This window comes from Buteo buteo, chromosome 19 (assembly GCF_964188355.1).
Source record: "Buteo buteo chromosome 19, bButBut1.hap1.1, whole genome shotgun sequence".
NCBI classification, from domain to species: Eukaryota; Metazoa; Chordata; class Aves; order Accipitriformes; family Accipitridae; genus Buteo; species Buteo buteo.
Window position 1 is genome coordinate 25,258,547 of NC_134189.1, and position 14,005 is coordinate 25,272,551.

Consider the following 14,005-nt stretch of genomic DNA (forward strand, 5'->3'; position numbering starts at 1 on the left):
ATAACCTTTTCACCAAACAGAACAAAAGTTCTTACACTCTCTAAATGTAGGGGGAAAAGGGAAGCGGAAAACACTGCTTGTTTCTCATCCTTGCACATGGGCCACGGTGTAAGGCATAAATAATGCATAAATCCACCCAAAGCCATCTCTACTTCCTTTCATTAGGTCCCCGTGAATATCCTCGCACCGGGGTTTTCCTCCTTGTTCAGACCCCAAGGGTAACATGTCCGTACGTGGGCATTGCTGCCCTAACCCTGAGACCACTGACATCAGGGCTAAAATTCCCACTGCCCCAGTAGGGTCAGCATCAGGCCAGCACTGAACGCTTTGGCATCTTCCTCGCTGAGCCTCTCCAGAGGTCTCGTGGGCCAAACCGCCCAAGAAAAGTCCTCCCCTTGGTCTGGCCCTCCCCGCCTCCTCTCGAGCTGCTTCTACACCCAGCCTGCTGCACCCACCCAGAAGCCAGCGGTGGGCACCGCCTGCGAGAAGACCTGCTCATCAAAAGGAAAAGGGGCCACGGCTCTAGCAGGCACCCAGGGACTCCTCCACCTCTTACATTTCGTCTGTCTCCTGGCCTGAGCCCCTTCTTCTCAGGTACGCCTGTGGCACCTGCAGAAAGCTGTGCTTTTGGCCAGGCAGGAGCAGGAAAACCAGCTCTGCGCTCACACGCTCGCCTGGCAGCATCCTCCACGGGTGCGTGCTTGAAGAGGTCCCAACAGGCGTCCCAGAGGAGACAAGCTGGCAGGGAGCGGTGCCTGCAGGTGCAGCCGGCTCCTGCTGCTGTGTCTCTGCCAGCGCAGTGAGAAAACAACCCAGCGGGACCGGCCGGGGCTTCGGTCCTGGTGGCAAGCCCTACGTCCCAGCTGAACAAGGGGGTAGGCACCTCTGCCTCGTGGGCATGCATACCTTGGGCCCACCAGCTTGAAGACTTTACTCGGGAGGCGACTTTGGCTTGCTCCACAGGGGATGTAGGTCTACTCCTATCAGGAGGATGAGGGAACAACGCTGGCAGGTCCCAGCAGCTCTATTTCAGGGCTAGCTCAGAAATACAGAGGTCACTCGAGCGGCCAGGTGGGTGAAAAGCACCGTCTACAAAGGAGACACATGGCTGACCCCGTTAGCATTAGGGGAGGCGTTGTAGCCAGCAGCAGTGAGAGTTCATGCTGGATGACTGCTCTGTGCTGCTTTCGGGAGGTAAACACTGAGGGCCCCCAAGCCCAACTACTATCCACCTGTCCTAGGGAGCTGTTGGGCAGCTAACAAACACAGCCATCATCCATCTATCTATCTATCTATCTATCTCTCTCTCTGTCTCTCTCTCTCCTTTAAAGCCAGTTCCAAGCTCCCTTCTTGCCTCGTGCTCACCGATTTGGTGACGTCCACTACCCGGCCTCAGAGCCGTGAAGGCTATGTGTCACCAGTGCCCAGGCAAGGCAATGTCTGTACGGGGGACAGACAGAAGGAGGAAGGAGTGCAAGCAAGGGTCTGGCAAGCAAAGCAGGGGACCTGCTGGGAAGGAAAAGGAGAAAGGGGGGACTGCAAGCTGAGCCATTCCTGTTGAAAAAGAACAGCAGGGTTTGGACTCGGCTGGCAACCCCCACACCCCTGCAAACCCGCAGGTCGTGTCGACGGAGCATTGCTGAGCTTAGAAATTTGGCACATCCCAAGGCCCAGACAAGGCGACTGGGTCCCTTCCCAGAGCTGGGCAAGAGGGCAGAGGTTCCGTGGGCAGAGGTTCCGTGGGCAGAGGTTCCGTGGGCAGAGGTTCCGTGTTCTGTGTTGGGGTCAGTTGCTCAGGGCAACCCTTCAGTTGCCCCTTGGCTCACCCACAGACCTGCAGAACCTGCAGCTCGGTGGAGGACGGGCTTCGCTCGGCAGCCGCCCTCGACAGGGTGAGCTGTCAAGAGTCACACTTGCTGCTTGGGAGCTCCCTGACCAAGGTAAGGACATCGACCCTCTCCCCGGCTTTTCTCCAGCGCACAGAGAGCCTCGACGGCTGACACGGCAGTCGCATCTAGTAGCGACAGCTCTACCGACACAACCCGAGGCTCTGCGGCTGCAAATCCCCCCACATCTCAGCTGGACAAGGACATTGCCCTCCTCCCCCAGAGTCTCCCTTCCGAATCAAAACTCTGCCCTTGAGAAAAAAGTCTCCTGCGGCTTTGGGGAGGAGGTTGTCGTGCCACCTTGTTCGCAGGGTGACAGAGGGAAATGCTGCCCTCGATGGGGCGGCTAACTTCAGAGGCAAAAAGACCTGCGGGGACAGCGTTGATGCTCAGGGCAGACGCTTTAAGGTATCCAATGTCCCACTCTTGATGAAAATTTCCTCGCTGTGGGAGGGCTGAGGAGCATTCATGGTGAGGAGCACCCACCCAGCTCGCTGCCTGTCCTTCTGCTGTGCTCATCTTCCCTTCGCCTTCAAAGCCAGACCTCGCTTACCTACCAAAATGACCTCCAGAAACACAAAGATTCAGGGATAGGAGGGATATTAACACCAAAGTGACTAACGATCCGATGGGAGCAGGGTTGGGCTGCTAGTATCCTCATCAATGTAGATGTCCTTACCCTGGAACATATGACTTCCCAGTCCACCTCTCGGTAGAAGAAACACCTCCCTCGTCTCGCGACTTGACGCATTTATGTCCAGTCGAGGGAGCAGGGACACTGATGGTCTGGGGTTTTGCCACCCCCACGGACACTCGTTTCTGGGCTCGGTGGGGCATATGCCGCTCACTCGCTTTGCAGGTCACCAGCATTGGTGAAACTGCACCCCAGGCTCTCGCTGTGAAAGGGGCATTTCTCTTTCAGAGGACAGAAATGCCTGTCCTGAAATACTCAGACCAGGAACCAAAATCCGCAGGAACCTGCACGGCCTCTGCTGTACCAGACAGTCTCACCGTAGATTTCGGACCGCTTCTCTGAAACCTGCTACTTTCAGTAGCACATATACGACTTAAAATCACCTTTCCTTGGCTGAGGTAGGTTTTTCGCACATACTTGTTCAACAGCACCTTTTCTCTCCTCTCTTTATGCAGCCTGAGCAAAAGACCTGGCCATGTTTGTCCACAGCATGGATAACAGCAGCGCTCCTTTTGTTCTCCCTACCTTCTTGCTCCTGCTGCAGAACAAGAGCTACCCCGAAACCTCCACCCCTCCTGCTGGCCACGGGCTGACCGAGTCACCCATAGGACCCCCCTCAAGCAGGAACCACACTGTCTTGCAGTATCAGCTGAGGCTGGGGGAAATTGCAGCAGCCAGCATGGTTTTGGGAGCGTTGTGGCTGGTCTCCGTCTTTGGAAACTCCCTCGTCTGCTTAGCGATCCACAGGAGCAGGAGGATGCAGTCCACCACCGACTATTTTGTCGTCTCCCTGGCTTGCGCAGACCTTCTCATCAGTGTCGCAAGCGTGCCCTTCGTGCTGCTTCAGTTCACCTACGGCAGGTGGGTGCTGGGGAACGCCATGTGCAAGCTGGTGAGGTACGTACAGTACCTCACCCCTGGCGTCCAGATGTACGTGCTCCTCTCCATATGCGTGGATCGATTCTACACCATCCTCTACCCCCTGAGCTTCAAAGTGTCCAGGGAGAAAGCCAAGAAAATGATCCTGGCCTCCTGGCTCTTTGACGCCGGATTGGCATCACCGGCTTTCTTCTTCTACAGCTCCAACAGCGACGACCACTGCAACTTCTTCCTCCCCGGTTCTTGGGAAGGAGCCCTCTACGGTGCCATCCACCTCTTGCTGGGCTTTCTGATCCCTTCCATCCTCATCCTCCTCTTCTACCAGAAGGTCATCACGTACATTTGGAGAATAGGCACCGACGGCAGGACTGTCAGGAGGACGGTGAATATTGTCCCAAGAACAAAAGTGAAAACCATCAAGATGTTCTTAACGCTCAACTCGGTCTTCCTCCTGTCCTGGCTCCCTTTCTACGTGGCACAGCTGTGGCACCCGCAGGAAACAGACTACAGAAAGAGCACCTTGCTTTTCCTGGCCGTCACCTGGGTTTCTTTCAGCTCTTCAGCCTCCAAGCCAACCCTCTACTCCGTCTATAATGCCAACTTCACAAGAGGGATGAAAGAAATTTGTTGCATGTCCGCCATGAAATACTACAGAAGCAACGCATACACCATCACCACCAGTTCCAGGATAGCCAAAAAAAATCACGTTGGGATCGCAGATATGGCAGCTCCAGCAAAAAATGTCACCAAAGATTCCATCTATGATGCTTTTAACAGAGAAGCAAAGGAAAAAAAGCTTGCCTGGCCCATTCAATCCAATCCCCCAAATACGTTTGTCTAGTTGGCTTCATTGCTTTGAAACATTCCGACGTCCCCCCAGAACAACGAGCTTTCTCTCAGTTTTGAACCAAGGTATATTTACGTATTTTTAACACAACTTTTAGGGAAGAAAAAAAGATGGTTTATTTTATTAAATGCCTTGATTTTGATGCGTCCAGTCTATTTCGTTTCAGTTCAGTTACGTCCTGCTTTTTGGAACCGCTCTCCCTGAAGCACGAGCATAACCTTTTCACCAAACAGAACAAAAGTTCTTACACTCTCTAAATGTAGGGGGAAAAGGGAAGCGGAAAACACTGCTTGTTTCTCATCCTTGCACATGGGCCACGGTGTAAGGCATAAATAATGCATAAATCCACCCAAAGCCATCTCTACTTCCTTTCATTAGGTCCCCGTGAATATCCTCGCACCGGGGTTTTCCTCCTTGTTCAGACCCCAAGGGTAACATGTCCGTACGTGGGCATTGCTGCCCTAACCCTGAGACCACTGACATCAGGGCTAAAATTCCCACTGCCCCAGTAGGGTCAGCATCAGGCCAGCACTGAACGCTTTGGCATCTTCCTCGCTGAGCCTCTCCAGAGGTCTCGTGGTCCAAACCGCCCAAGAAAAGTCCTCCCCTTGGTCTGGCCCTCCCCGCCTCCTCTCGAGCTGCTTCTACACCCAGCCTGCTGCACCCACCCAGAAGCCAGCGGTGGGCACCGCCTGCGAGAAGACCTGCTCATCAAAAGGAAAAGGGGCCACGGCTCTAGCAGGCACCCAGGGACTCCTCCACCTCTTACATTTCGTCTGTCTCCTGGCCTGAGCCCCTTCTTCTCAGGTACGCCTGTGGCACCTGCAGAAAGCTGTGCTTTTGGCCAGGCAGGAGCAGGAAAACCAGCTCTGCGCTCACACGCTCGCCTGGCAGCATCCTCCACGGGTGCGTGCTTGAAGAGGTCCCAACAGGCGTCCCAGAGGAGACAAGCTGGCAGGGAGCGGTGCCTGCAGGTGCAGCCGGCTCCTGCTGCTGTGTCTCTGCCAGCGCAGTGAGAAAACAACCCAGCGGGACCGGCCGGGGCTTCGGTCCTGGTGGCAAGCCCTACGTCCCAGCTGAACAAGGGGGTAGGCACCTCTGCCTCGTGGGCATGCATACCTTGGGCCCACCAGCTTGAAGACTTTACTCGGGAGGCGACTTTGGCTTGCTCCACAGGGGATGTAGGTCTACTCCTATCAGGAGGATGAGGGAACAACGCTGGCAGGTCCCAGCAGCTCTATTTCAGGGCTAGCTCAGAAATACAGAGGTCACTCGAGCGGCCAGGTGGGTGAAAAGCACCGTCTACAAAGGAGACACATGGCTGACCCCGTTAGCATTAGGGGAGGCGTTGTAGCCAGCAGCAGTGAGAGTTCATGCTGGATGACTGCTCTGTGCTGCTTTCGGGAGGTAAACACTGAGGGCCCCCAAGCCCAACTACTATCCACCTGTCCTAGGGAGCTGTTGGGCAGCTAACAAACACAGCCATCATCCATCTATCTATCTATCTATCTATCTCTCTCTCTGTCTCTCTCTCTCCTTTAAAGCCAGTTCCAAGCTCCCTTCTTGCCTCGTGCTCACCGATTTGGTGACGTCCACTACCCGGCCTCAGAGCCGTGAAGGCTATGTGTCACCAGTGCCCAGGCAAGGCAATGTCTGTACGGGGGACAGACAGAAGGAGGAAGGAGTGCAAGCAAGGGTCTGGCAAGCAAAGCAGGGGACCTGCTGGGAAGGAAAAGGAGAAAGGGGGGACTGCAAGCTGAGCCATTCCTGTTGAAAAAGAACAGCAGGGTTTGGACTCGGCTGGCAACCCCCACACCCCTGCAAACCCGCAGGTCGTGTCGACGGAGCATTGCTGAGCTTAGAAATTTGGCACATCCCAAGGCCCAGACAAGGCGACTGGGTCCCTTCCCAGAGCTGGGCAAGAGGGCAGAGGTTCCGTGGGCAGAGGTTCCGTGGGCAGAGGTTCCGTGTTCTGTGTTGGGGTCAGTTGCTCAGGGCAACCCTTCAGTTGCCCCTTGGCTCACCCACAGACCTGCAGAACCTGCAGCTCGGTGGAGGACGGGCTTCGCTCGGCAGCCGGCCTCGACAGGGTGAGCTGTCAAGAGTCACACTTGCTGCTTGGGAGCTCCCTGACCAAGGTAAGGACATCGACCCTCTCCCCGGCTTTTCTCCAGCGCACAGAGAGCCTCGACGGCTGACACGGCAGTCGCATCTAGTAGCGACAGCTCTACCGACACAACCCGAGGCTCTGCGGCTGCAAATCCCCCCACATCTCAGCTGGACAAGGACATTGCCCTCCTCCCCCAGAGTCTCCCTTCCGAATCAAAACTCTGCCCTTGAGAAAAAAGTCTCCTGCGGCTTTGGGGAGGAGGTTGTCGTGCCACCTTGTTCGCAGGGTGACAGAGGGAAATGCTGCCCTCGATGGGGCGGCTAACTTCAGAGGCAAAAAGACCTGCGGGGACAGCGTTGATGCTCAGGGCAGACGCTTTAAGGTATCCAATGTCCCACTCTTGATGAAAATTTCCTCGCTGTGGGAGGGCTGAGGAGCATTCATGGTGAGGAGCACCCACCCAGCTCGCTGCCTGTCCTTCCGCTGTGCTCATCTTCCCTTCGCCTTCAAAGCCAGACCTCGCTTACCTACCAAAATGACCTCCAGAAACACAAAGAGTCAGGGATAGGAGGGATATTAACACCAAAGTGACTAACGATCCGATGGGAGCAGGGTTGGGCTGCTAGTATCCTCATCAATGTAGATGTCCTTACCCTGGAACATATTCCTTCCCAGTCCACCTCTCGGTAGAAGAAACACCTCCCTTGTCTCGCGACTTGACGCATTTATGTCCGGTCGAGGGAGCAGGGACACTGATGGTCTGGGGTTTTGCCACCCCCACGGACACTCGTTTCTGGGCTCGGTGGGGCATATGCCGCTCACTCGCTTTGCAGGTCACCAGCATTGGTGAAACTGCACCCCAGGCTCTCGCTGTGAAAGGGGCATTTCTCTTTCAGAGGACAGAAATGCCTGTCCTGAAATACTCAGACCAGGAACCAAAATCCGCAGGAACCTTCACGGCCTCTGCTGTACCAGACCGTCTCACCGTAGATTGCGGACCGCTTCTCTGAAACCTGCTACTTTCAGTAGCACGTATACGACTTAAAATCACCTTTCCTTGGCTGAGGTAGGTTTTTCGCACATACTTGTTCAACAGCACCTTTTCTCTCCTCTCTTTATGCAGCCTGAGCAAAAGACCTGGCCATGTTTGTCCACAGCATGGATAACAGCAGCGCTCCTTTTGTTCTCCCTACCTTCTTGCTCCTGCTGCAGAACAAGAGCTACCCCGAAACCTCCACCCCTCCTGCTGGCCACGGGCTGACCGAGTCACCCATAGGACCCCCCTCAAGCAGGAACCACACTGTCTTGCAGTATCAGCTGAGGCTGGGGGAAATTGCGGCAGCCAGCATGGTTTTGGGAGCGTTGTGGCTGGTCTCCGTCTTTGGAAACTCCCTCGTCTGCTTAGCGATCCACAGGAGCAGGAGGATGCAATCCACCACCGACTATTTTGTCGTCTCCCTGGCTTGCGCAGACCTTCTCATCAGTGTCGCAAGCGTGCCCTTCGTGCTGCTTCAGTTCACCTACGGCAGGTGGGTGCTGGGGAACGCCATGTGCAAGCTGGTGAGGTACGTACAGTACCTCACCCCTGGCGTCCAGATGTACGTGCTCCTCTCCATATGCGTGGATCGATTCTACACCATCCTCTACCCCCTGAGCTTCAAAGTGTCCAGGGAGAAAGCCAAGAAAATGATCCTGGCCTCCTGGCTCTTTGACGCCGGATTGGCATCACCGGCTTTCTTCTTCTACAGCTCCAACAGCGACGACCACTGCAACTTCTTCCTCCCCGGTTCTTGGGAAGGAGCCCTCTACGGTGCCATCCACCTCTTGCTGGGCTTTCTGATCCCTTCCATCCTCATCCTCCTCTTCTACCAGAAGGTCATCAGGTACACTTGGAGAATAGGCACCGACGGCAGGACTGTCAGGAGGACGGTGAATATTGTCCCAAGAACAAAAGTGAAAACCATCAAGATGTTCTTAACGCTCAACTCGGTCTTCCTCCTGTCCTGGCTCCCTTTCTACGTGGCACAGCTGTGGCACCCGCAGGAAACAGACTACAGAAAGAGCACCTTGCTTTTCCTGGCCGTCACCTGGGTTTCTTTCAGCTCTTCAGCCTCCAAGCCAACCCTCTACTCCGTCTATAATGCCAACTTCAGAAGAGGGATGAAAGAAATTTGTTGCATGTCCGCCATGAAATACTACAGAAGCAACGCATTCACCATCACCACCAGTTCCAGGATAGCCAAAAAAAATCACGTTGGGATTGCAGATATGGCAGCTCCGGCCAAAACTGTCACCAAAGATTCCATCTATGATGCTTTTAACAGAGAAGTAAAGGAAAAAAAGCTTGCCTGGCCTATTCAATCCAATCCACCAAATACGTTTGTCTAGTTGGCTTCATTGCTTTGAAACATTCCGACGTCCCCCCAGAACAACGAGCTTTCTCTCAGTTTTGAACTAACATTTCTTTAGGTGTTTTTCACGTAGCTTTCAGGGAAGAAAAAAAGATGTTTCGTTTTATTAAATGCCTTGATTTTGATGCGTCCAGTCTATTTCGTTTCAGTTCAGTTACGTCCTGCTTTTTGGAACCGCTCTCCCTGAAGCACGAGCATAACCTTTTCACCAAACAGAACAAAAGTTCTTACACTCTCTAAATGTAGGGGGAAAAGGGAAGCGGAAAACACTGCTTGTTTCTCATCCTTGCACATGGGCCACGGTGTAAGGCATAAATAATGCATAAATCCACCCAAAGCCATCTCTACTTCCTTTCATTAGGTCCCCGTGAATATCCTCGCACCGGGGTTTTCCTCCTTGTTCAGACCCCAAGGGTAACATGTCCGTACGTGGGCATTGCTGCCCTAACCCTGAGACCACTGACATCAGGGCTAAAATTCCCACTGCCCCAGTAGGGTCAGCATCAGGCCAGCACTGAACGCTTTGGCATCTTCCTCGCTGAGCCTCTCCAGAGGTCTCGTGGTCCAAACCGCCCAAGAAAAGTCCTCCCCTTGGTCTGGCCCTCCCCGCCTCCTCTCGAGCTGCTTCTACACCCAGCCTGCTGCACCCACCCAGAAGCCAGCGGTGGGCACCGCCTGCGAGAAGACCTGCTCATCAAAAGGAAAAGGGGACACGGCTCTAGCAGGCACCCAGGGACTCCTCCACCTCTTACATTTCGTCTGTCTCCTGGCCTGAGCCCCTTCTTCTCAGGTACGCCTGTGGCACCTGCAGAAAGCTCTGCTTTTGGCCAGGCAGGGGCAGGAAAACCAGCTCTGCGCTCACACGCTCGCCTGGCAGCATCCTCCACGGGTGCGTGCTTGAAGAGGTCCCAACAGGCGTCCCAGAGGAGACAAGCTGGCAGGGAGCGGTGCCTGCAGGTGCAGCCGGCTCCTGCTGCTGTGTCTCTGCCAGCGCAGTGAGAAAACAACCCAGCGGGACCGGCCGGGGCTTCGGTCCTGGTGGCAAGCCCTACGTCCCAGCTGAACAAGGGGGTAGGCACCTCTGCCTCGTGGGCATGCATACCTTGGGCCCACCAGCTTGAAGACTTTACTCGGGAGGCGACTTTGGCTTGCTCCACAGGGGATGTAGGTCTACTCCTATCAGGAGGATGAGGGAACAACGCTGGCAGGTCCCAGCAGCTCTATTTCAGGGCTAGCTCAGAAATACAGAGGTCACTCGAGCGGCCAGGTGGGTGAAAAGCACCGTCTACAAAGGAGACACATGGCTGACCCCGTTAGCATTAGGGGAGGCGTTGTAGCCAGCAGCAGTGAGAGTTCATGCTGGATGACTGCTCTGTGCTGCTTTCGGGAGGTAAACACTGAGGGCCCCCAAGCCCAACTACTATCCACCTGTCCTAGGGAGCTGTTGGGCAGCTAACAAACACAGCCATCATCCATCTATCTATCTATCTATCTATCTCTCTCTCTGTCTCTCTCTCTCCTTTAAAGCCAGTTCCAAGCTCCCTTCTTGCCTCGTGCTCACCGATTTGGTGACGTCCACTACCCGGCCTCAGAGCCGTGAAGGCTATGTGTCACCAGTGCCCAGGCAAGGCAATGTCTGTACGGGGGACAGACAGAAGGAGGAAGGAGTGCAAGCAAGGGTCCGGCAAGCAAAGCAGGGGACCTGCTGGGAAGGAAAAGGAGAAAGGGGGGACTGCAAGCTGAGCCATTCCTGTTGAAAAAGAACAGCAGGGTTTGGACTCGGCTGGCAACCCCCACACCCCTGCAAACCCGCAGGTCGTGTCGACGGAGCATTGCTGAGCTTAGAAATTTGGCACATCCCAAGGCCCAGACAAGGCGACTGGGTCCCTTCCCAGAGCTGGGCAAGAGGGCAGAGGTTCCGTGGGCAGAGGTTCCGTGGGCAGAGGTTCCGTGTTCTGTGTTGGGGTCAGTTGCTCAGGGCAACCCTTCAGTTGCCCCTTGGCTCACCCACAGACCTGCAGAACCTGCAGCTCGGTGGAGGACGGGCTTCGCTCGGCAGCCGGCCTCGACAGGGTGAGCTGTCAAGAGTCACACTTGCTGCTTGGGAGCTCCCTGACCAAGGTAAGGACATCGACCCTCTCCCCGGCTTTTCTCCAGCGCACAGAGAGCCTCGACGGCTGACACGGCAGTCGCATCTAGTAGCGACAGCTCTACCGACACAACCCGAGGCTCTGCGGCTGCAAATCCCCCCACATCTCAGCTGGACAAGGACATTGCCCTCCTCCCCCAGAGTCTCCCTTCCGAATCAAAACTCTGCCCTGGAGAAAAAAGTCTCCTGCGGCTTTGGGGAGGAGGTTGTCGTGCCACCTTGTTCGCAGGGTGACAGAGGGAAATGCTGCCCTCGATGGGGCGGCTAACTTCAGAGGCAAAAAGACGTGCGGGGACAGCGTTGATGCTCAGGGCAGACGCTTTAAGGTATCCAATGTCCCACTCTTGATGAAAATTTCCTCGCTGTGGGAGGGCTGAGGAGCATTCATGGTGAGGAGCACCCACCCAGCTCGCTGCCTGTCCTTCCGCTGTGCTCATCTTCCCTTCGCCTTCAAAGCCAGACCTCGCTTACCTACCAAAATGACCTCCAGAAACACAAAGATTCAGGGATAGGAGGGATATTAACACCAAAGTGACTAACGATCCGATGGGAGCAGAGTTGGGCTGCTAGTATCCTCATCAATGCAGATGTCCTTACCCTGGAACATACGACTTCCCAGTCCACCTCTCGGTAGAAGAAACACCTCCCTTGTCTCGCGACTTGACGCATTTATGTCCGGTCGAGGGAGCAGGGACACTGATGGTCTGGGGTTTTGCCACCCCCACGGACACTCGTTTCTGGGCTCGGTGGGGCATATGCCGCTCACTCGCTTTGCAGGTCACCAGCATTGGTGAAACTGCACCCCAGGCTCTCGCTGTGAAAGGGGCATTTCTCTTTCAGAGGACAGAAATGCCTGTCCTGAAATACTCAGACCAGGAACCAAAATCCGCAGGAACCTGCACGGCCTCTGCTGTACCAGACCGTCTCACCGTAGATTTCGGACCGCTTCTCTGAAACCTGCTACTTTCAGTAGCACGTATACGACTTAAAATCACCTTTCCTTGGCTGAGGTAGGTTTTTCGCACATACTTGTTCAACAGCACCTTTTCTCTCCTCTCTTTATGCAGCCTGAGCAAAAGACCTGGCCATGTTTGTCCACAGCATGGATAACAGCAGCGCTCCTTTTGTTCTCCCTACCTTCTTGCTCCTGCTGCAGAACAAGAGCTACCCCGAAACCTCCACCCCTCCTGCTGGCCACGGGCTGACCGAGTCACCCATAGGACCCCCCTCAAGCAGGAACCACACTGTCTTGCAGTATCAGCTGAGGATGGGGGAAATTGCGGCAGCCAGCATGGTTTTGGGAGCGTTGTGGCTGGTCTCCGTCTTTGGAAACTCCCTCGTCTGCTTAGCGATCCACAGGAGCAGGAGGATGCAGTCCACCACCGACTATTTTGTCGTCTCCCTGGCTTGCGCAGACCTTCTCATCAGTGTCGCAAGCGTGCCCTTCGTGCTGCTTCAGTTCACCTACGGCAGGTGGGTGCTGGGGAACGCCATGTGCAAGCTGGTGAGGTACGTACAGTACCTCACCCCTGGCGTCCAGATGTACGTGCTCCTCTCCATATGCGTGGATCGATTCTACACCATCCTCTACCCCCTGAGCTTCAAAGTGTCCAGGGAGAAAGCCAAGAAAATGATCCTGGCCTCCTGGCTCTTTGACGCCGGATTGGCATCACCGGCTTTCTTCTTCTACGGCTCCAACAGCGACGACCACTGCAACTTCTTCCTCCCCGGTTCTTGGGAAGGAGCCCTCTACGGTGCCATCCACCTCTTGCTGGGCTTTCTGATCCCTTCCATCCTCATCCTCCTCTTCTACCAGAAGGTCATCACGTACATTTGGAGAATAGGCACCGACGGCAGGACTGTCAGGAGGACGGTGAATATTGTCCCAAGAACAAAAGTGAAAACCATCAAGATGTTCTTAACGCTCAACTCGGTCTTCCTCCTGTCCTGGCTCCCTTTCTACGTGGCACAGCTGTGGCACCCGCAGGAAACAGACTACAGAAAGAGCACCTTGCTTTTCCTGGCCGTCACCTGGGTTTCTTTCAGCTCTTCAGCCTCCAAGCCAACCCTCTACTCCGTCTATAATGCCAACTTCACAAGAGGGATGAAAGAAATTTGTTGCATGTCCGCCATGAAATACTACAGAAGCAACGCATACACCATCACCACCAGTTCCAGGATAGCCAAAAAAAATCACGTTGGGATCGCAGATATGGCAGCTCCAGCAAAAAATGTCACCAAAGATTCCATCTATGATGCTTTTCACAGAGAAGCAAAGGAAAAAAAGCTTGCCTGGCCCATTCAATCCAATCCCCCAAATACGTTTGTCTAGTTGGCTTCATTGCTTTGAAACATTCCAACGTCCCCCCAGAACAAGGGGCTTTCTCTCAGTTTTGAACCAAGGTATATTTACGTATTTTTAACACAACTTTTAGGGAAGAAAAAAAGATGGTTTATTTTATTAAATGCCTTGATTTTGATGCGTCCAGTCTATTTCGTTTCAGTTCAGTTACGTCCTGCTTTTTGGAACCGCTCTCCCTGAAGCACGAGCATAACCTTTTCACCAAACAGAACAAAAGTTCTTACACTCTCTAAATGTAGGGGGAAAAGGGAAGCGGAAAACACTGCTTGTTTCTCATCCTTGCACATGGGCCACGGTGTAAGGCATAAATAATGCATAAATCCACCCAAAGCCATCTCTACTTCCTTTCATTAGGTCCCCGTGAATATCCTCGCACCGGGGTTTTCCTCCTTGTTCAGACCCCAAGGGTAACATGTCCGTACGTGGGCATTGCTGCCCTAACCCTGAGACCACTGACATCAGGGCTAAAATTCCCACTGCCCCAGTAGGGTCAGCATCAGGCCAGCACTGAACGCTTTGGCATCTTCCTCGCTGAGCCTCTCCAGAGGTCTCGTGGGCCAAACCGCCCAAGAAAAGTCCTCCCCTTGGTCTGGCCCTCCCCGCCTCCTCTCGAGCTGCTTCTACACCCAGCCTGCTGCACCCACCCAGAAGCCAGCGGTGGGCACCG

General features: G+C 54.5%; 3 protein-coding genes across 3 annotated transcripts; all 3 read left to right on the forward strand.

Moving 5' to 3' along the window:
- Window positions 1-3,055: 3,055 nt before the first annotated feature.
- LOC142041904 (putative G-protein coupled receptor 19) lies at window positions 3,056-4,300 on the forward strand. The gene has a single exon (XM_075051156.1). It carries the CDS (start codon window positions 3,056-3,058, stop codon window positions 4,298-4,300), a length of 1,245 nt encoding a protein of 414 aa, XP_074907257.1.
- A 3,259-nt stretch (window positions 4,301-7,559) lies between these two features.
- On the forward strand, window positions 7,560-8,804 carry LOC142041917 (putative G-protein coupled receptor 19). Its single transcript, XM_075051168.1, has one exon. The coding sequence runs from the start codon at window positions 7,560-7,562 to the stop codon at window positions 8,802-8,804; it is 1,245 nt and encodes a 414-aa protein (XP_074907269.1).
- Window positions 8,805-12,063: 3,259 nt separating this feature from the next.
- LOC142041924 (putative G-protein coupled receptor 19) lies at window positions 12,064-13,308 on the forward strand. Its single transcript, XM_075051175.1, has one exon. The coding sequence runs from the start codon at window positions 12,064-12,066 to the stop codon at window positions 13,306-13,308; it is 1,245 nt and encodes a 414-aa protein (XP_074907276.1).
- Window positions 13,309-14,005: the final 697 nt, after the last annotated feature.

Bases quoted from the DNA above. Each gene is read 5' to 3' on its own strand.
- LOC142041924 (XM_075051175.1), top strand. From the start codon at position 12,064: ATGTTTGTCCACAGCATGGATAACAGCAGCGCTCCTTTTGTTCTCCCT.
- LOC142041917 (XM_075051168.1), top strand. From the start codon at position 7,560: ATGTTTGTCCACAGCATGGATAACAGCAGCGCTCCTTTTGTTCTCCCT.
- LOC142041904 (XM_075051156.1), top strand. From the start codon at position 3,056: ATGTTTGTCCACAGCATGGATAACAGCAGCGCTCCTTTTGTTCTCCCT.